Source organism: Anas acuta, chromosome 15 (genome assembly GCF_963932015.1).
Source record: "Anas acuta chromosome 15, bAnaAcu1.1, whole genome shotgun sequence".
Taxonomy (NCBI): domain Eukaryota; kingdom Metazoa; phylum Chordata; class Aves; order Anseriformes; family Anatidae; genus Anas; species Anas acuta.
In genome coordinates, this window is record NC_088993.1 from 888916 (window position 1) to 911684 (window position 22769).

The 22769-nt window shown below is 39.2% G+C and overlaps 1 protein-coding gene across 1 annotated transcript; it reads left to right on the forward strand.

Moving 5' to 3' along the window:
• The first annotated feature begins 5353 nt into the window (after positions 1–5353).
• On the forward strand, positions 5354–19976 carry LOC137864761 (DNA repair endonuclease XPF-like). Its single transcript, XM_068699244.1, has 11 exons — positions 5354–5622; positions 6158–6338; positions 9112–9307; positions 10646–10853; positions 11928–12108; positions 12446–12574; positions 13265–13375; positions 14607–15198; positions 15945–16037; positions 16719–16831; positions 17929–19976. Exons 1-11 carry the CDS (start codon positions 5449–5451, stop codon positions 18660–18662), a joined length of 2712 nt encoding a protein of 903 aa, XP_068555345.1. The 5' UTR covers positions 5354–5448; the 3' UTR covers positions 18663–19976.
• The last annotated feature ends 2793 nt before the right edge of the window (positions 19977–22769 follow it).

Here is a 22769-nt window from a genome sequence, read left to right on the forward strand (position 1 = left end):
CCAAGCCCCCCCCAAACACAAGCCCCGATAGTTTACATGCAGCTCCCAGAGACCCCCAGATGCTGGCCCCAAAGTTGTACAAACAGCTCCCAACCCCCGCAGAAACAGATTTCTACATTGTACACCCAGCACCCAACCCCCTACAAATAGTCCTGACCCCCCACAGACACAGGCCCCAAAGGTGTACAGCCTCCTCAAAATCCCCCCCAATGCGGGCCCTTACAGTGCACCAGCAACTCCAAACCCCCCACCCAGAGGCAGGCTCCAACCCCCCATGGACACAAGCCCCGAAGGTGTACAACCAGCTCACAAAACCCTGAGACACAGGCCCCAAGCCCCCCCCCCAGACACAGGCCCTTACAGTATACAAGCAGCTCCCAACACCCCCAGATGCGGGCCCCAAAGGTGTACAAGCAGCTACCACCCCTCCCCGAGACGCAGGCCCCAAGCCCCCCAAACACAGGCCCCTACAGTATACAACCAGCACCCAATCCCCTACCCCCAATGCCAGCCCCAAAGGTGTAGAAGCAGCTCCAAATCTCCCCGCCCAAACCCAGGCTCCAACAGTGTAGAAGCAGCTTCCACCCCTCCCCCAGACGCAGGTCGCAAACCCCCCCAGAAGCAGGCCCCAAAGATGTGCCGCTCCTTGTCGCTCTCTGGCCTTATCTCAAATCCTCAGCCACTTCTGTGGAGAGCCTGCCACGGCACCCGCAAAGCGAGACGGACACCTTTCATAGTCACCTTGTGCTACTTGGCTGTTCTGCTCCAACCCAGCTCAAGATGAGCCTGCCCTTCTCGTGCTGCTCTTCAGAGTGCAGTTTGGCCCCACTGAGCCTGTGCGAGACACCTGCAAATGAGAAAGAAAAGCATAAGCTGAAGCAGCATCCAAAGCCACAGCACAGCTAGGACAGTTACTCTCATCTGCTCCCTTACCTCTGCTCCCTTACCTGCCCTTGACACAGATGATTCCATCTGCTCTCTTAGGCCAGCTACAACACCTCTGAAATATAAACAGGATTTTTACTGTATTTTGTGTAGTTAAGTAACTGCAGTGACAACTGCACCACTGAAGTACCTGCTACATCTGTTCATTGCTCACCTTGCCAAAAGCAGCTCTGGTCAAGTCCCGTGTTGTACACTGTGTTTCAGCTTTAACAACTGAAAACAGTCACAAGATAATCATTCAGCTGCCAGCATTAGCACCCACCCCTCAACAACACAACGGACCCCATTTACAACGTTATCATTTCAAAACAGCAGCCCCCTTGCCTCAGCACCTCAGAAGTAGATCAAGCCGAGCTGCCTACCGAGTGCTGGACAGTTCCAGAAGGAGTTCTTTCCTGTGACCAGTTCCTCCTAAGGTTTACACTCTACTGGGGACGGGAAAGAAATAAAAATAAAAATTTCAAAACCCCATATCTGTAAGCTTTCAAGATTCAACAGACCTCCTCAAGCACACTGTTCTTTGCAAGCAGTTGCTCACAAGCAGCTCAACTATCCCACCTCCACATCTGCCAAACACCACAGAGATGACTGTGCCAGCTGCCCTTCAGTACGTGCCCAGAGGCAGACCAGATGTCTCTGCCAAAACAGTCCAGACAATGTATTAGTACACCCATGGGCTGCCACGTTAGCTGTCATCACTAACTGCCAGGCTGGACAGCTTCAGACCAAACACATACAAACACAGGCACTCTACAAACATTACAAACAAAACACAGAACACAAGGCGCAAGAAAAAGTGACCCCCAGAGGGAAGCCCTACAGCAACAGCAAGTCAAATCAATTGCTCTGCAGCAGACCCAAGGAGAGACTCAAATGTCACGACATGCGACTGGAAGCAACTGCCAGAACTGGGATGATGGAGGCATAAAATGCCTGCCTTCAAGACAAGAGACCAGAAGGATGGGGATTGAAAACCCCATAGGAAGACATTTAAGAAATGAATTCCCAAGCAAGAGCTCCAGATGCGGCCCAGATGACTTCTGCAAGAGTGAGGATGGAAACAGATGCGATCTCAAACAGAGTATGATGCACAAGACCTGAAATAGTTCTGCACTTTAACCAGCGACTGCAAGACAAGAAGAACCATGATGACAAAACAAGCATTTAGGACCTTTGGCACAGCTACCAACTCCCCTGTCTAGTCAGTCCAGTGCAAAAAGCAAGAAGGATATCAAGATCCAAGGAGAGCATAACTCAGAACACACACTGCAGAAGCAACACTACAAGACAGATCAACAGAAGGGCACTGTTCTGCCTGGTGCGCGCACTCACACTACAAAATACCCCCTGCTTCTTCTATTAGCCTGGTGACCCAGCCACAACCAGCCTGAACGTGACTCAGCCTGAACCGCCCTCACAGTAGCACCGAGTATATTGAGCCCACTGGCTCCATGCTGCTCTGGCTCCCAGCTCCCATAAGCCACCCCAGATATGCAAATACCAGGTGCTGTTCAACTTAGCCCTAAGATTGCTGGATGGTAAATTACCTCCACCTCAAGAAATGCACAGGCACTGAAAGACATCTTAGTCAACTGCCGGGCTCATCATCATCTGCAAAAACAGAGCACCAGCATTCACTAGCACGCTGGCCCTGATGCCCACCTCCTCTGCAATGCTGACTACTACTGATGCAACATACAGTTGTGCTCACCTGTTCCTCTTCGAGTTCAAGCCCCAACAGTGCAGCCAGTATCACCCACACCACCTGGGAAAACAAAGGGATTAAATGATCATTGTGTTCTCAACAAATCACCCACCACACTGCTCCTCTATACCAAACAGCCTCACCTCTGTAATATATAATAAATGTTTGTTCATTGTCTTTTGTATTACAAGGACAAGGAGTCTTGCTTGAAAAAGTGGGGGTAGTAAAGGTCTCCTGCTGTGATAAGAAACTGTAAAATGCCTGAAATTCCTTTACTTAATGTAATGAGAGAGGGCCCTTAAACCGGCAAGGGGGAGGGAGTTTCCTCCCCTTCTCCCCCCCTCGCATCCTAGTTCCATCTTTTGTTTAAAGTCACTGTTGCAAAGCTCCTCTAACCATTCCTGATAAGTTGCTGAGCCGGCATGATAATGTTCTGCCTTCCTGCTTCATGCTGGGTCAACATGACCTAGTGAGGAAAGGAAGTCGAGCCACAACGCTGAGGAAGACTATGGCCTTCATCTTCACGACCACCAGAGGGACAGAGACGACCCCCTAGCAACAGCGTGCGCAGTCGCAGAATATACCAGGATGTGCTGCGTAATCCTGGAATTACCAAGATATAAAAAGGGACCCTGGGGGGGGGGGGGTGAGATGCGAGCCGTTGGCGGAGCAGAGATTCCCCTGCCGCCCAGCGCTGTTTTGCTTGCTGTTTGCTTACTCAATAAATTCTTTTATATGATTAATACAATGCCCTCTGAAAATTAATTAAGGGAGCAACTTATAACACCTCAGACCCTCAGCAGATTCTGAGCAACGCCTACCACAGCACCACTAAAACAGAGGGGAAACACTTCAGAGACTTGCCTTAGGGGGACCCTTGCTTAGGGACACTGACTGGGCTGACGACCCTCCCGCCTTTCCTCAGCACTCCGGAGAGGATTCACCTCTCCGAGACTGCAAGAAGCAGCCACAAAAGAAAAAAAAAAGGCAGATCCTCAGGCACCTCACAGGCACAGCCTACCAGCTGCAATACCTCTCTTTCACTAGCTCTTCTTCAGCTCCTCACAGCTTCAATGAGGCCGGGCCAGGGCGGGCCGGCACCACGCGGCGGCGGCGGGGGAAGGGGGCGGCGGGAGGGGGGGGAGGGCCGGCACCACGCGGCGGCAAGGGGGGCGGCGGGCAGCGGAGGGTGAGCCGGCGGCAGGACGCAGCGGCGGCAGGGGGAAGGGGGCGGGGCAGGGCGGGCCAGCCAGAGCAATGCAGGAAGCCATCTCTGCCCCCCAAACCAGAAACAGTAGTCAAAAACTACAGAACCGGGACTGCAAACCACATGGAGCCAGACTCCCAAACCGTACGAACACACACAAGCAAGAGACTGAGGGCCATGATGGCTACCATCAAGAAAAGCAGACAACATCAAGCTCTTGAGAGAGATCAGCCTTTCCAAGTCCCAATGAAAGACAAAAACTGCTTCATTACTATACCCTTGCCAACAATACATTTAAGACCCATGATATGGTGCTCAGCAAGCACTGCAGAAGCCAACAACTATGGGAACAAGACCTGGTACTGGATACTATTGACAGCATTAAACTAGGATGCTACTTAGTGTCTTTGCTAACTATGGTGCATTATGCAAATTAACTACAGCAAGAAGCCTTGGGCCCCTTACCAAGGTCAGTCTTAATGAGAGATTGAACCTATCTTAAGAGACTAGCAGAAACTGGTCCTGTGGATGGACAAGAGCCAAGGAGCAACTGAGTCTGCTCAAAGACAAAAGGTCGACTAGTGGTGACAAGAAAGTCAGCAATCTTCATCCCCACAACCCCCGAAGACCACCACCAGAATACCCTGTGCAAGTGCAGATGGGAGGAGTTTATGGAAATGACTCCTTGGAACTAATGTTAATACAAAGTGGGGACAGGTTATGAATATGTATAGGCGTATTGTGAACCTTCATTAAGATGTAACTTTACTGCATATAACCATGGCAATTTGCTGCGTCAGGTGCGCACAACTTTGGTGGGACTACCCCCGTGCTGCTCAGCGCTGAATAAAAATACCTACTTTACAATCTGTGGAGTCCGTTTTCCACAAGTCAGTCCCTCCTTCATATTAAAATTAGTATGCGTATCGGTCTCCGGTGGTCCCTCTGGGGGTCACTCGTACTGAAGGCTTGTAGTCTTCCTCCCAGGCTTTGTCCTTTGGTCATTCTTCAGCTTCCCCCTCTCTCCTTATTTGGTCATCTCTTAGCTGGATATCAGAGCCCCATGCAGAGCCCCATGCAATAGTTTGCAGTTATTTTGAAACCCCTTTGTTCTCTTATCCCAGATATCAGAGACTTGTCCCATGTAAAAGTCAGCAGATTTTGGAAAGTCTTTTGTTCTCTTATCCCCTAGACCCCAGTCTCGAGGTTTACCCTTCAAACCCTCTTTGACATGAACTGCTAGACCATTCTTTTGCAAGATACAAGAACTATATACATTAACCACTCTGTTTCTCATAGACTTGTGGTTATGCAAGAGTATGTAAGACAGAAGATCACATTTATATGTAAGACAGAAGGTCACATTTCATCAGCGAGCTTCCTTGGTTAAGAAATGCCTCTAGTCTGTGACTAAAAACGAACCATTTGTAATAAAAACTGACCTCCGTACCTAACCCCTGCCCTCGGAAGACTTTCAACTACGAGTGGAGGCACCGCCTCCAGCCGGCTGAGGGCGCCGCTCCCGCAGCCGTAGCGAGGCCGAGGCGGGGCCGGGAGCTCGCACCACTGTGGCGGGCTGGAGCCGGCGGTCATGGCGGCGCTGCTGGAACACGAGAGCCAGATCTTCCTGGACCTCTTCCACCAGGACGGGCTGGTGGTGTGCGCTCGCGGGCTCGGCATCGACCGCCTGCTGCTGCGCTTCCTCCGCCTCTACAGTGAGCCCGCCAGCCTGGTGCTGGTGCTGAATACGAGCCCTGCCGAGGAGGTGAGAGCAGAAGGAGGAAGGACCGATGGAAGCGGCTGCCCGGGCCCGAGCAGAGGGTGCCCGCCGGCTGCTGCCGCCTTGGAGATGGGGTTTGGCGGCTGGGGGCTCTTCCGCGGCGATTTGGCGGGCCGCGACGGGCCCTTGTCACTTCTTGGGCCATGAGTTAGTATTGCCTGCTCCCTGAAAAAAAGAGCTGTTAAAATACAGTGAAAAACGCAAGATAAAATTTTCAGGGTACTTAAGATCCATCGAGTGTCAGAGGCTTGTACTTTCTTAAATATTATCTAACTTCTGTTGAAAATACTAATATTTCTAAGTGAAACCCTGAAAGGGTTTGAAACTTAGCAAACTAAAACATCAAAATAAAACATCACCATAATTCTGACTTCCTTACCTAGTATCTTATACTGTCATGTTTTTATGTCGTGGACAGCTCTGCAAAACTAATGAAATAAGACTAATTGCAATTTTTTCTGAATCCATTTCATCAGTTGTCAGAATGAAATCTGTTGTGGTTTTACTGCATTTGTTTTAGGAGTATTTTATTGATCAGCTGAGGTCAGACGGAGTTGTTCATCTTCCTCGGCGGGTTACCAATGAGGTTGCAAGTAACACTCGCTATGAATTTTACATGCAAGGAGGAGTTCTCTTTGCAACAAGTCGAATCCTCGTGGTAGATTTCCTTACTGACAGAATTCCGGCAAACCTCATTACTGGTAAGAGCTTAATGAAGTCAAGCCATGACTGAAAATACATAATGTGTAATTCTGTTGAAAGAGTCCGACTGACTGATGTTGAGGTTGAAGATTTTATTTTTTTTTTTTTACAGAGACTAAAGTAAAAGGAACAAATATGTAGGTTTTTATTTGTTTGTTTGTTTTTTAGTGGTCATCTTTGCTCTAAACTTGTTTGCGTTATTTAATTGCACAATTTGAAAACATCCACATTCTTTTTAGGTAGTGAGTAATATCCCTGTATGGCTTTCTGATATCAATAATAAAATGGAAAACAATCAGCAGTTAAACTATGCCATGACGTAAGAAACATGGAAATTGAGAGTGGCTGCATTGCTTTCCAAGGAAAATAACTGATTATACTTGAGAAAATAGTGTCCAGAATACTCGCAGTAAATGGCCCATGATTGAAAGTGATTTTAGATTGCATATTTATCAACCATGCACACTTGCTGTTTTTTGCATTAATGAATTAGTTGTGATGATTTTTCCCATCAAGTAAAATAACAATGTCTTACTAATCGTCTTGTAACATCTTGGATGCTGTCTAAATAACAATATTATGAAATAATGTTGTTAAAACTTTTTAAAGATTTTTGGGCATAGCTTGTGAATTTAATTGTTGTTGTATAGAAGTTACACATGAAAGATGCTCCAATTGTCTTTTTCTCTAATGTTCTGGTTCCCCTCTCCTCCTGACCTCAGTTGTTCTTATGTTTTTGTCTAAGCTGGAAACCCTCTTACAGCCTGGAGAGCTAGTAAAACAGGTGCTTGAAAGTATAGGAATATTTTACTGGTATATAAATATTAACATCTTTATAACGTTTAAATGCAACAGAATACTAACTGTGTAGAAGAATGTAAGTGTTTGCTTCATAAGCTGTATCTCCTTCCTTTTAGTCAACCTTTAGAACCCAAATCTGTGAAACAGATTGAACAGCTTCATGCTAGGGCAAAAGGACCTAGACTTGTGTCAATTCTGTTTTTTCCAACTAAAAAAAAAAAGTTTCTGGGCACCTCCTTCAATTTCTGTTCTTCCCGTTGGCTCCTTCCTGTTCACCTTTCCCTCTTATCCTGAGGAAATACAAAACAAAATAAAACAAAACACATCTTTGGGTTTTGTGTGGATGAAAGGAATAAAAAACTAAAAATTTTTTTTTAAATTACTGATCTGAAATGACACAGAGTTGTTATGCTCGTCGTAATGCCACTGGAGGTCAGTGTGACAGCAGTTTTTACAGACTTCGTTTAAAGTTTGGGTAACGCACGTTTCTATTGGAAACATACTGTGTGTGTGTGACAAAACCAACAAAAGCTTGTAATAGTGTTTCTTGAGGAACTAACAGCAAAAATACAGTAAAGTGTTGGTAAGTGTTAGAAATCCTGTTTATAAAATCACTGAAGAATCACATGTGAATGAACAGCTCATAAACTCGTAAATTCAGCGGAATGAAAATAAGAAATTATCGCTGCAATGCACAAGTACTCCTGGTGGTTTGGGCCAAATAGAAATGCTGTAGCAAATAGTATAGTCTCATTGGCCTGTAACAAACTCTCTGTCTCCTGTAATGTCCATTCAGTCACGTCTTGAGAAGCTTGATGATATTCAGAAATGAGTGTAATTGTTACTATGTCCTGAAAAACATGACTTTGTGGGAGAAATGTGTTAATACTTTATCCATCTTTCAGTGACTTGATCGTGAATGATTAGCAGTTGAATAAAAATCCTTTTCATATAGATGCTTTCTAATTTACAAAACAAAGACATAGCAAAATCAATGGCTAGATGCTGAGATGAAGACACTTGCTGTAGAAATTAGATGCACTGTAAATTTGTCAGCTCATCAAGGTACATAATGAAGCGTTTGTTTGATGTCTTTTGCTTCCATTTTCAAAAGGCATTTATTACTCCATTGAAGCTGTGAACAGGTAAGTGTCACGTAGGCCTTGTCTCTAGGGGCAGAGTGGAAAAAATACAATGTGCTATTTTACACAATTAAGTATGAGGAAGAATAAGCCTTGGTTTTAAAAGGTTTTGGCTGAGTGAAATGTAAATCCCAAAAGTGTCTACATCAATATGCTTGATGTAGTTCAGCTATTGTTTCATTTCTCTGTACTAAAATGTGTACGATAAATCTTTTTTTCCTGATACCCATAGCCATTAAGAAAAATGTTGGTGTAATCACTCAGTTTAAGGTCCCTTCCGTCCTCAAGTAGGAATATGTTCACAGAAGGGGGGAAAAAGCACCAGAAATGTTTTTAGAAGTTCTTTGAGTATCACAAATACTTGAACTGCTATCAAAAAAAGCATATTTGACAACTCTAACTACAGAACTTGTGTAATAAAAGAATTCAAAACTCACGGTCTTGAACTTACCAAACTTGTATTGCAGAAATACTGTTACATCTTGCGTTTGCTCTTCTCCCTGTCAAAAAGCATGAATTCAAGTGTTCGAGTTTTTCTTTAAGAGTAAAGAATTTTCGAAGCTGTTAGGTCCTGCCATTTGAATGCAAGCTTTTTTTTTGGCTCAAGATGCATCATTAACCCAGCTCTGTTACTGGGAGATTCCATGGTACTGAAACTGAGGAATCACTTGGTTTGAACTCTTAAAAGTTTGTTCAGTGTCATTTTAGATTGAAATTCCTATTGTACTTTATTTAACAAAAACAGAAGAGTAAGACAGACTTGGAAAATGTATACAGTATTCAAGTTCTCTTTACTACTTTGTAACTTGGAAACCTTTTATTTTGCCAGGCATTTTGGTATACAAGGCACACAGAATCATTGAGTCCTGTCAGGAAGCATTTATCTTGCGGCTTTATCGCCAGAAGAACAAACAAGGTTTCATTAAAGCTTTTACAGATAATGCGGTTGCATTTAACACTGGCTTTTGCCACGTGGAAAGAGTGATGCGAAATCTTTTTGTCAGGAAACTTTACCTGTGGCCAAGGTAAGATACTTCTTTATTTCATTGAAATCTTATAATTATTAAGGTTGCTACTATGGATTCCTAACAAAATGAGGTTTATGTAGCCAAACTGCTTATCTCCATTCCCTATTTGTATTCTGGAACTAATTTCATTCAATTTGTGACAGAATAAATGTCACATACCTAAATTTCTATTTTCGAAAATAGACTTGAATTAAAACTTTAGGAGGCTGAACCTTACAGTATAGCTGTGCTTTTAGCCAGTAGAAATCACAGCAGAAAGTGATAAGCTAAATAGCTTAAGAAAAACATAATTTACTGAACAGATAATTTAAACCATGAAGTAACAGGAACACAGTCTCACAGTTTCACTGTTCATAGAAGTATATTTTTTTCTGATTGTGGCGAAACTCTATGGATATTTATTTCTTTGTACCAGGTTGTGTTTTGTTTTAATTTTCCTTTTAATGTATGTGATATATAAAGAATATTTCTTGATGACTGAAGGAAACCAAGCTGCCAAGTCTGTGGCATGCATTAAGTCTTCCAGGAGCAGAGCCTGAAATAGGACTGGGCAATTCAGCTGATTACACAGTCAATGCTCTTGCTTTGAGCAGGAGGTCTGCCTATTTTTTTTTTCTGTCCAGTCTAGAATGTAGATCTCATGTACTCACGCTCTGCATTATAAACTCTATCTTTTGGAATTACAAAGATGCAGAAATGAACAACACAAAGCTCTCTGAATTTTCCTCCTTGCCTTCTGAACCATGATAAGACCTGAGGGTGCAGCACAAAGTAAGGAAAATGCTCGTTGAGTTTCAGAGTTCTTCAGACGTAGTGTTCTTCTCCGTGCCTTATTCTGTTTGTAAAATCAGCTGGCACCTTTGTAACTGCATGGTCAGATTGGTGTACAGAGGCTGTGTTGGAACAAGGAACTGCTGCTTATCCAAAGCTGGGGATGTTAAATTATCTACCAGCAGATCCATGTGACTCCAAGGGATTTGTCAGCCCATTACATTTTCTTCCTTATGAGGTTTTTGTTGTTGTTGTTTTTCCTTTGAGGTTTGTTACTTGTAATGATGATGCGGAATCTAGTGCAGTAGTTCTCCATGGATCAGTCACCATAGCTACAGACTCACATGCCTAGAATGAGAACAGTCATAATCATGAAATCATCAGATGGTTTTATGAGACCATTCATAAGACTGCAGTCTGTGCATCTGTAGAAGTGGATTCATCTTGCATTTAGCTTACTTTACATTTAAATCATTTGTAACTTTAGTTTATATGATCTTCTTTATAATTACGGTATCAAGCAAAACATTCATGTGAAACGTAATAAGCTGTTTTTCCTCATAGATTTCATATAGCAGTGAACTCATTTTTAGAGAAGCATAAACCTGAAGTGGTGGAAATACATGTGTCAATGACCCCTGCTATGCTTGCTATCCAGACTTCAGTCCTGGACATTTTGAATGCATGTTTGAGAGAGCTCAAACGTTACAATCCAGCTCTTGAAGTAGAAGATCTATCTTTAGAAAATGCTATTGGTAAACCTTTTGAAAAGGTAACTATTTTGATTGTTTTGATATGCCTCATTATAAAGGAACATAGATCTTCAAACTATCCATCATGCAAACAAAAATATTATTTATAAAATAAATAAGTAACCAGCAGCTGATGTTATGGTTACTAGTAGGATTTTGTATGATTGAATTGAATATGATTGAGTGAATTAGTATGATTGTTCGCCTTTCATTTGAAAAGTCCCTATATCAAGAACATCCTGATCGGTGGTTGGTGTAATAATATAATAATAATATTATTTAGAGATAGGTATGTATTATTGCCTCCCCCAATTCATTTGAATTTCATACCTGTATTTTCTATTTTCTTTATTAGGAGAAGCACTGTAAAGCACGCTTGTGTAAATAATATGCACATGCATGCATCTGTTGTATTTTTAACCATCGTATATGTCCATTAACTGTGTGTGCAGTGTTGTAATGGACAGATCTGCAACATGTTTGGCATGCATATGCTTACTGTAGGGTAAAATCATAAATTTCAACCACCATAGCAAAACACTTATTAACTGATACTTACCATTGATGTGAAGCCTTCTGTACTTGAAAAAATCTGGAGGCTTTTATTCCTCTGGCTTTCTACGTTGTGTATCTGCATCATACTCGTCTTAATTTGAAAATTAAATTACATTTTAATGTTTTCTACTTGCTAAATAAAGAATGCTAAACACTAAAGGCATAGGCCAGTACCTGTAAAATAAGATTTTTCCTTTTTTTTTTTTAACTGATACTTATATTACCTTTTTTTTTTCTCTTAACATAGAAAAGAAAATATGTACTGAAAGCATTAAATTATATATAGCTGCTAATCATTGGATTGCATGTATTTGTTGAATTTATGACTTTACATAATGGCATCTGTATTGTAACTTCGCAAAAAATGGTTACTCATCAAAATAAATGTCTCACCATCACATCTGGACTTGGCTATTTTTTATCCCAGTTGGGATAAAAAGTGGCAAGTGGCATCTCCTGTAAAGGAAAATAAGGGCATTTCTGTGTTGATTAGTATAGTAGAAGTCTGACATCCTGAATTTTCCAATTTATATTTCTAGACAATACGTCACTACTTAGATCCTCTCTGGCATCAACTTGGAGCTAAGACAAAATCTTTGGTCCAGGATTTGAAAATACTACGTACTTTGTTACAATATCTAACTCAGTATGATTGTGTCACTTTCCTCAATCTTCTGGAGTCACTGAAAGCAAGTGAAAAAGCTTTTGGTGAGAATTCAGGTAAACACTGAATACAAGTTAATGCATGAAACAGAGAAATGATGATATTTTTAATTAACATTCCTAAACATATGAAGGTATCTAGTTAGGTTTTATATAACCAGCCATATGGGCGTAGGTTTTTATTGACAGATAATGCTTTCATCTTCCCACTTAACTGCTGTTAACTTAACAGCGTGAGACTTGCATCACATTTCTGTCTTTTATTAAGCTAGTAATTACATAGTAAGCAGGTAGCACAGGTAATCCAGATGAGAGATGTGAGGCTATTATTGGAAATGTCTGAAGCATGTACACTTCAAATGTCAAACAATTAATGTTTTCTTTTTCTCTTTAGGTTGGCTGTTTCTTGACTCCAGTACTTCGATGTTTGTAAATGCTCGAGCAAGAGTTTATCGCATTGCAGATGAGAAACTGAATCAGAAAGGCAAAGTCTCTGGAAACAGTGATGTAAAGAAGGAAAATGGTACTGATCGCTCCTAATTTTAAGTTTGAGAGTGTAACACGATTTCAAACACTCTGTATATTATTACTTGTGCTGTGTTTTTTTACAAGATCTTACACAGCTCTAGACCTCAGTCTGGTAGCTGGGATATATTGAGATATATTGATATATTGAGATGAGCATATATTGTATGCTTTGTTCAAAAAGCATACAATAAACAAAAAAAACAGTCACAATCAAATAAGGCATTCTTCTCAGCTTACTCAGCTGATCATTGGGAGAGCTTTTATGGATTGTTCCTGAATTACATAGAATTCAGCTTGATCTTTTGCATTTTACATGAAGGGATAAGAAGCTGCCATTATTATATATATATATATATATATATATATATATATATATTTATATCTATATTTATATTTATATTTTTATATATGTATTTTATTCAAGAGTTTCAGAATTGAAGAACAATACTTTAACTTTTTTAGTTAAAGTTAAAGGTTAGTTAAATTATTCATTAGAGCGTTTTTCCCCGTTTTTAATGATTCTGTAAGAGTGCTCTCCTACCTGATCAGCAAAACAAGTCGCATATGTAGACTGTTGAATATTGTACTTGCCAACAACCATTAGAGCATTGACATTGAACCACTAATTTAAAGTTCTGAAGGGTATTTTGGCTGTAAAAGCTGCTACGTTTAATCTTTGTTTCAGAACTGAAAAGGGAATTGGTGCTAGAAAGTAACCCAAAATGGGAAGCTTTGAGAGAAGTACTGAATGAGATTGCAAATGAGAATAAGAACAGTGAAGACTTCGGTGGTCCAGGTGAGAAAATACTAAATGAAGTAAATTTTCACCGTACATCTGATTTTCTCTTCTATTTGACTTTTGAGAGGGATTGCTCAAATTCTTTACTGTGATTATACTAAAGAGCTGGTTTGAAACAGTAATTTATAGACTTAAGACAAAGTGTTTTATATACTTGTATTCTCACCGGTAGGATAAATAGTTATAAGACAATCATCTATTCAGTTTATCCCAGTGCAAATCAAAAGATCTCATCTGCTGTGGTCTTCATTCTAAATAACGAGGCAACGTGTACATGTTCCAGTCTTCTACAGCAGTTAAAGTAATGCAGAAATAGAACTGTTTCATAGCCTTACAAGCTGTATAGGTCTGTTACACAGTTCTCCCTAAACTGTTCAGACAAGCGCCCTTGCTTGGATTGCGGAGGGGCATGGAGCTGCAGATGGCTAGAACTATAGTAATTGACACTCAGGTTCAAAGAAACAGAAGTTCCATCTTTTGACCATTCCATCTCATACATTTTCTTGGGCACCTAAAAATTGCTTCTCCAGGAGATGCAGCTTCTTGGGTAGAGAGAAGAAGGTGAGTGTGTTTCTAACTAACCATGTTGCTGCCTTTCCTATTTTAGGACTTTTCATCCCCTTAAATTTCACCAAGTTTTATTTTAGGAAATAGCGAGGGTAAAAAAGCGCCCTTTTCTCCCACCCACAGTGTTCTGACTATGGATAAGAACTGGCACTCTAACCTAGTGTTGTAGGAGTATATCTGAGTCAGCTTGCAGAGAATTGTTATTCAAGGCCCACAAATGTCAATAATACTGTGTGAAACATGTATTTTTTGGACTCCCTAACACAGCTGACAAAGGCTGAAAACTAAAACAGTCTCAATTAAGTCCTTTCTTATCCCACATTTAAAAAATAAATAAAAAGAAAGCATCTGAGTATATTTCAGCCCATGTTGTATTTGCTTCGTTTCAAATGGTCAAAAGAAAAAACTTACTGTTTTAGATGGTGTAAGACTAAGGAATGCTGAACTTTTATTAACCTTCTCTAATCTTGGTTTAATACAAACTATGATGCAATTTACACTCCCTGGAAGTCCAGAACAACTGTGACCACCAAGTGTAAAAGGCATTTGGTAGGCACACTTCTAGGATCATTTAAAACAATTTGCTCAAGATGTCTTGTAGCTGGATTAAAAGAAGTACATCATAACAGATTATAAACATGATATTGTTTCTTGACTGCAGGGCAGGTGCTTATTTGTGCCAGTGATGACCGAGCTTGTGCACAGCTCAGGGAGTATATTACTGATGGAGCGGAAGCCTTTTTAACGAGACTGTATAATAAAACCTTTGGAAAGGATGAGAAAGCTGGAGATGTGTGGCTTAAGGACAGAAAAGCCGTCAAGTCCAAAGGAAATGCCAGACCAGACACAGGGCCTCAAGCCAAAAAAAACAAACTCGCAACTTCTTCAAAACAAAACAAACACAAGAAGCAGCAAGACCGGACTATAATCCAAATGATAGGGAAAACTGAGGAGGAAAGCAAAGAGGAGTTGGATGTGGAAGATAACAAAGAGTTAAGCAGTAGCCAAGAAGGCAGTATTGATGAGACAATTCCTGAAGATTTCCCTGTGAACTTATCTTCAGATTCTTACTACGGTATTTTCAAAAGCCCACTCACAATTATTCATCCGTTGCAGGGTTGCAGTGATCCCTATTCTCTCACCAGGGTACTGCATGAAGTAGAACCAAGATATGTTGTGCTGTATGATGCAGAGCTGACTTTTGTTCGGCAGCTGGAAATCTACAAGGCAAGCAGGCCTGGAAAGCCTTTGAGGCAAGTGAACTTGGTGATAATCAAGACTGTTCTTGGTCTAATTTTAGTCTCAAATGAAAAAAAATATCTATTGTGCACTTCTGACAGTCAAGGCACAAAATACATCTAGTGAGTTTTTTAAGCTACCTTTTAATTCCTGATTAGCTTTCTTTTTAATTTTAAACAAAACTATGTCGAATGTAATTGCAAGATAATTTTTACTTCCCGCTAGGTATTTAGTCCCTTAATAACAGAAACACACTTGTAATAAAATGTCCATTCTATAAAAGGCAGTTTGTTCTATGTAGAAGATAAGATACCCTCATGCAAACACACGATTTGAAGTCTTGTATGTTTTGGTGTTTTTCTTTTTTTCCTTTTTTTTTTTTTTTCCTAAATCAGGACAATTGCAGATTGTAGTTTGTTATGCATAGTCTTCTGGGAAGATTTTAAAAATAGAAGAAAGTAACTTCTTCATTATGTTTGCTTTGTGTCTGACTGAAATCTGAGTCTACCCTGGTTGAATCTCAACATTTCAGTAAGCCTATTTCTTCTTAAGAAAAGAGAGAAAAATGGATATAAGGTTTTTTGTTGCTGATTCTGGAGCATCTTTGCAGAAAAAAAGACGATGTTTTCAGCTTACCTTTTTAAGGCAAATATTGACTTTTCAGGCACTTACTGCTACTACTAATCTTAAATACCATTTTTTGGTGTCTTTTTTAATTTACTAAATAGTTCTGTGGGTTTTTTCCCCTCTAAACATACAGGGTGTATTTCCTCATATATGGAAGCTCAACAGAAGAACAGCGCTATCTGACAGCTCTGAGAAAAGAGAAGGAAGCCTTTGAAAAACTCATTCGGTAACAAAATTAACCTTTGTTACCAATTTCTTACATAATTCCCTTAAGTGCTCACATTTCAAATGGTGAAGTTCTTAACTGTGTGAAGGCTTTAGGTAAACTCCTAATTCAATTGCTTCTTAAAGAGAATTTTCTTATCGATGGGGGAAAAAAAAAACAAAACCTTCCTTTGCAGAGTACCTGATATTTTGGCTTTTTAATATGAAAGTTCAAAGACTACCCAGTATAACTGGTATTTTTACTTGATTGTTTAAGATTCTCCTTTTGAGAAACTACTGAAAATGTGTTTTTGTCTGCAGGTAACCTATGTTGTAAGGTATTTCGAAGGCTTTCATGACTTAAGTAGTTTTCAGGACCAAACCAATTATTTTCTTAGAGTGCATGAGATAATGCCTTCTCACTGGGTTATACTCGTAGTACTAGTCATTAGTTCTTTTGTTTTATGTGCTCTATGAAATTCAAAAAATATAAAGAGATGCTCAGAAGCACTACAAATTGAAAATAAAAGTTCAGAATCTAGCCCAAACAATCTGGAAATCCTAATGAATTGCGTTTCTAGTCGGGTTTGCAATTAGTATTCAACTACATGTAATTTTACATCTCAGTGAACAGTATATGTTATGAAGTATTCATCATGTATAATTGCAGTTTTTCAGTGATTCTTTGTTTGTTGTTCCTTAGAGAAAGGGCCACTATGGTTGTTCCTGAAGAAAGAGAAGGAAGAGATGAAACAAACTTAGATCTTCTGAGAGATGCTAAACCTGCCTCTGTTTCCACTGACACACGCAAAGCAGGTGAGTGGTTTCTGAAGCTGGGCTTGCAGCTCTGAGCTGAGGCTTGTAACCTATTTTGTTTAAATCCTGTCCAAAGCATCTGGGTGGTAGAGGCACGTGGATTCTACAATCCTGATGGAAAAGAAGCATTATCTTAGTGCATCTCTCGCTGTCGTTCTGAAATGGCAGTGCAGTATGTTTTTTTTGTGTTTTTGTTTTTGTTTTTTAAAAAAAAAGAAATTATAGATTAAGGAAGTATTTTACCATTAAGACAGATACCATTTGGATTGTTTCTGGGCAGCCTGTTGCCTTTAATGAGGTGGAAAGACATTAAAACATTAAAACTGAAGTCTACAGAAAGTCAAGTGATGTGTTTTGTTCTTGAACTAGTCAATGTTTGGGACTTCTACTTATCTTGGTGAAACAGATTACCTGAATGAACAACTGCAGATCATGTATTTGTCTTTCTTTCCAATAAAGCATCTTTTTTTTCTTTTGTTGCATTTCTAACCGTATTTTTGTTCCCTTCTTCTGATGTGTACTGTGTCCTCATCTTTACAGCTTTGCCTCTATTTTTCTTAGTTGTAATTTTTTTAAATCTTGCTCTTCATTACCATATGCTCTCTAATCTTTGCTGTGATGTCTTTCGTCACCTCAATGCTGCGATCTTTTCATGTGTCCTTTTACAGATAGATCTATAGAAGTTGAAATATATCTTCTACAATGAAATGCCATATTTCTATGGAAACAGCTGGAAATAAAAAGCAGCAGCTTCATTATCTGATTTTGCAGGAAACATTTTAAACATTTTCTTCACATGTTTAAGTAATTTTCCTCTACAGTTTAATGTATCTTGTTGTCACTACACAGCGCGTAGAAGGTAACATGATAGTTCTATTAAACTGCAGAGCATACTCCATAAACTATAGTATATAATGTGGCAACTCATTTGTCTTTAAAGTTTAAAATTAAATAAAGTCTAGATTTATTATACTGCTGAATTTGAGGTATAATGTGAAAGGTGAAGTTCATCCGTTACGGAAGTGTTGGCATCACATGGGATAACTAGAGTTGGAGGTCATGTGTTAGTTTGGTTAACTCTTTATTTTGCTCTTCAGGTGGACAGGAACAGAAGAGTACTCAACAAACTATAATAGTGGACATGCGGGAATTTCGTAGTGAGCTTCCATCACTGATTCATCGTCGTGGTATTGACATTGAGCCTGTTACTTTGGAAGTTGGAGATTATATCTTAACTCCTGATGTCTGTGTAGAGCGGAAAAGTATCAGTGATCTTATTGGTTCCTTAAACAATGGAAGACTGTATTCACAATGCATTTCGATGTCCCGTTATTATAAGCGACCAATTCTTCTGATTGAATTTGATCCTAACAAACCTTTCTCCTTGATTCCACAAGGTTCTCTACATCAGGAGATTTCCAGTAGTGATGTTACTTCTAAACTAACTCTTCTTACACTCCATTTCCCAAAGTTACGTATCCTGTGGTGTCCTTCTCCCCATGCTACTGCCGAACTGTTTGAAGAGTTAAAACAAAACCATCCACAACCTGATGCAGAAACAGCAATGGCTGTAACAGCAGATTCTGAAACTCTTCCCGAGTCAGACAAGTATAACCCTGGCCCTCAGGACTTTCTACTAAAAATGCCAGGTATTAATGCAAAAAACTGTCGTGCCTTAATGAACCACGTAAAAAGCATTACAGAGTTAGTGACTCTGTCAAAGGATAAACTCTCTGAAATTTTGGGTAATACCATCAATGCCACACAACTGTATGACTTTATTCACATGACCTACAGAGAGGCAATATCTAAAGAAAAAAACAAAAGATGACTAATGGAACTGAACAACGTAAGTTGTAGATGAGCTTTTCTCACACAGGACTTTGGCAAGGCACATGAAATATTTTAACAAATGCCCTCTATGTCAACCAACTGTTTCCTGCTAATGCTGTTCCATCAGTTTTAACATTTAATTATTACTGTAGGCAAGCTTTATGAGGAAAACAACATTTTAATGGAGAAACACAAATACTTTTTATTCTTCCTATAGCACTTTAATAAATTCTATATTAGAACTGAATGAAATAAAATTCTTCATCGAGCCCATTAAAATTAAGTGCTAAGACTAATTGATAGAGGTGTTTTCTTTTGAAAGCTATGTCTTGTTAAAGCAAAAAATGTACGTTTTGATTAATTGTGTCACCTGATGCATCATATCACTTTGCTTTTGTCGTTTTTATTATTAATGTCTTACTTTTTTGAAACTGCCAGTTTTCCACTGACAGTGGTGGAGCTGTTTGAAACACATCATGATCGTTTTCCAGGTGTTTAACTACACGTACTTTAGAAGAACATACTTGGAATCAATCATGAGTTTTAGAACGTCATCATAAACATTCATCACAGTAAACTGTAATTGTATGGTATGTTGTCCATTATATTTGCTTACTTTACTAGAAGTTATAGTCATTTTTGACATTCCAAAATTGATACAGCTCTGTCTTACTACATCTTGTAAATTGCATTCCTTTGGTCTTGATTGGACAGTGTGGCATGTCCATGGTGGCACAATACAACATTATTCTCAATGTGCCTTATTTATACTTATAAGATACTTTACTTTTCAGTCAGTTTTGATAGGTCTTTCACCTCATTCACTTGAAAGCAGAAATATAGGTATACAATTGGGACAATTCTTTTATACCAGAGAATATTTCCTCTCGTATACTGCAGAAGTTTTCCGAACGTCTTAACAGTTCTTCCAATATTGTCTTATTCCTATGTCATATTGCACTTGCATTTTAATATCTTAAATAGACCATCTGTCAATAAATTCAGTAAAGCTATTGTCACTTGGAAGGTATCTTTTAGCATTCTATGTAGCATAAAGCAGGGAGAAGACATGATTTTTTTTAATAGCTTGTGAAAATGAATGTTGTTAAAAACAAGTATTATGCACTGAGCTTTGATATGACAGCTCTATAACAAACTGCAATTGCTAAAAGATGGGTCATTACCAATTATTCTAACGTATTCATGTTGGCTGTTTACAAAATCTTGTATGTCATGACTTGCATATATATATTTGTAAGATTCTAATTCTAATGACACATATGATTTCTATAATTAAAGGAGAAAGTATTAATTTTTTGTATTCAAGTTCAGTAAAAACTGTATTGTGCACTTTAAGATTTAAAGTATGCTGTGCATTTTAAGTGTGAATTATGAATTTGTTAATTTATAGTCTTGAGCTGTGACATATTTCCAACGTGAAGATTGTTCTGCAGGTGCAAATTTCAGTATTAAATAGATCAATAACAAAATTTAAATTCATTAATTTAAACAAATGTAATTTAACATTATGGTAATTGTACATACGTGTTGTTTCTGATTTGTTTGAATTGAGATCTGAACATCTTTTATGTTTAAAGTGTAGCTGGGATGAGGGTTTCTGTTGCCCTGTATTCTAATTTATTTCATTTAATATAGAAGGAAGATTTTCCATGATATTTTCTTATTCAACGCAGTAAGGTCAGAAATATTTGGTGTTGAGAATGCCATTAAAGTGGTGCTAAGAAAACAGAAAGTGGTACTAAAGTGTAACTATCTTGAATGCATGTCCTATAGAGCTTGGTACAAAAAAAGGAGCTGAACAACCTTTCCAAATATGTATTGTTCATTAAGATATTAACTGTTTATTTGTTTTGGTTTGTTTGTTTTTTTTTGTTGTTGTTGTTTTCCAGATATATTGCATGTCAGCTTTGTCATGCAATGTTGTTTGTTTGTTTGTTTTTTTCCCCTTGGATTTGTGTAAGGTGAAAATGAAGGGTATGTGAAGAGGTTAAAAAAAGTTATAGCTTTGTTTTGTATGCTAGATCAAAGTCATAAAAACAATCAATAAATAATTAAGATTAAATTTCATTTTGTTTGTGTAGAATTACTGTGTTGTTTTTTTTCTGTTGCATGATTTTTTCTTTAAATTGTACTGCAATTATTGTATGGCTTTATTACTTATGAGTGGGTATCTTATTTTATGAGGTTAGATTACAGTTTAGGTTATAGTAATCTGTAAATGCAAGTCCTTCTGGGGCAGTAGGTACTAATTGTGAACAGATAGGGGAGATACCTTGTGTTGTGAAACCCCTTAGTGCTGAAATAACCAAACCACTGAGTCACACTTCACCTGTATGCAGACACAACAAAGTATTTTGGGTAAATAATGAAAATCTGTATGATGTCTTCCCTGGCCTTAGAGTGTTCTTTAGCTTGCTTTCATCAAAAGTAAAGAAATTTTGCATACGTTGTCATTGCTTTACTTTTATGTTTAATTGCCTTTACTGTTAGATAGTTTGTGCTATCTAAAAACAAATAGACACTTAATACATGAAACTGCCTTGATTTATGCAACATTTGGAAGTAAGCTAGCAAGCTTCTTGTTTCTGAGCTTTCTCCTAGGCTTTGCTTGCTCAATGTTTCTTGTAGAGTAACAATAAAAACAAAATCTCTTTGGAACAAATGCAGCTTATATTGGCAAACATTATTTTGCACAGGATAAGTTGTGTTGTAGTTTGCATATTTAAGTTATCTGGTTATCCAGATACTATTTCCAGTAGTGGTGACACTTGCAGTTTCTAGCTACAACTGCCAAGAAGGCCTTTTGCTTGCCCTGTTGTCTGAGCAGTTCCCTAACCAAAACAAACTTTATCTTCAAAATGAGTTTTTTCTGTATGAACATGTAGGGCATTTCTAGTCCCAGCTATATTAATTGCTTTCAAAAAAAAAGTTAAATATAAGCCAGCTGCAGAGAAATCTGTTTATAAAACATACAGCCATACTGTGGAAAAGCAGCGACTTCTAGAAGAAGTGCAAAAGTTTGAATGCAAGTATTTTTATGATTGTGAAGCTTTTTCATTTGCAGACTGACAGCACAACCATAAATAATTTTTAAAAATAAAAGCATCTGTCTCTGAAACTTTCCTTAGTCATCCAGAATTCCACTTCTGTGACTGCAGAATAGAATTCAAAAGCTGTCGTAAAAGTTAGTGAATGAATACATTTTTGTTGTGCCAAACAGCATAAAGAAACGTAAAAAGAGGCTTGTTAAAGAAACTTGTCATGCATTGTTTAACCAATTGACAGTTTTTATTTCAGGCTCCATAAATTGTGTGCTGTTATAAATGGCTCAGGATTCAAATTAGGATTAAATAAAAAAATAGGATTTATTAAAAGAATATAAAGGAATAGAGGTAAGCAAACAGCGCTGGGTGCACCGGGAGTCTCCGCTCCACCAGGACGCACACCAGTTACATCAAGCAGCTGATTTTTATGCTCCTAGACTAATACATATTCATTACTACTTCTAAAAAAATAGATTATTATAATTAGCTTCCGGGGTCCAGTCCCTCCTACTGGAGCATGCGCATCAGTCTCCTCTGGGGGTCTCTAGGGGTCTTTCATGCTGAAGGCTCGTAGTCTTCCTCTCACCTTTGTACTCACTCGGCACTATTCCAAGTTTATGGAACACTCTCTGTACACTCTCCACAGGTCTTGTCTCCCAACCGCCCTTCAGCTTCTTTTTTCTTCCTCTTAATCTCTTGGTCCCCCCTGGCCAGATACCAAGGATCCTCATAGTATCCCATAACAGTCACTAGTTGTTATCAGTTGTTCTGAAACTCCCAGACATCAAACACAAACAGCTTTCTTATTTGATGCTTCACGAGTAATTAAAACATTCTTCCCCAGCCATTCACAGACACATCTATAGCAGTGTTAAGTTAATCTCGAAGAAGACAGGAAAAAAGGCTGTAACTGTTAGAAATAGCAGTCCGGAGTAACAAAAGCAAACAGGTTCATAAATTTAAGGAGTGTTTTCTGAAGACGTGCTAAATTGACTAGAATGAGGGGGAGACTGGGACACACTGCATCTGTGGTTCAAGAA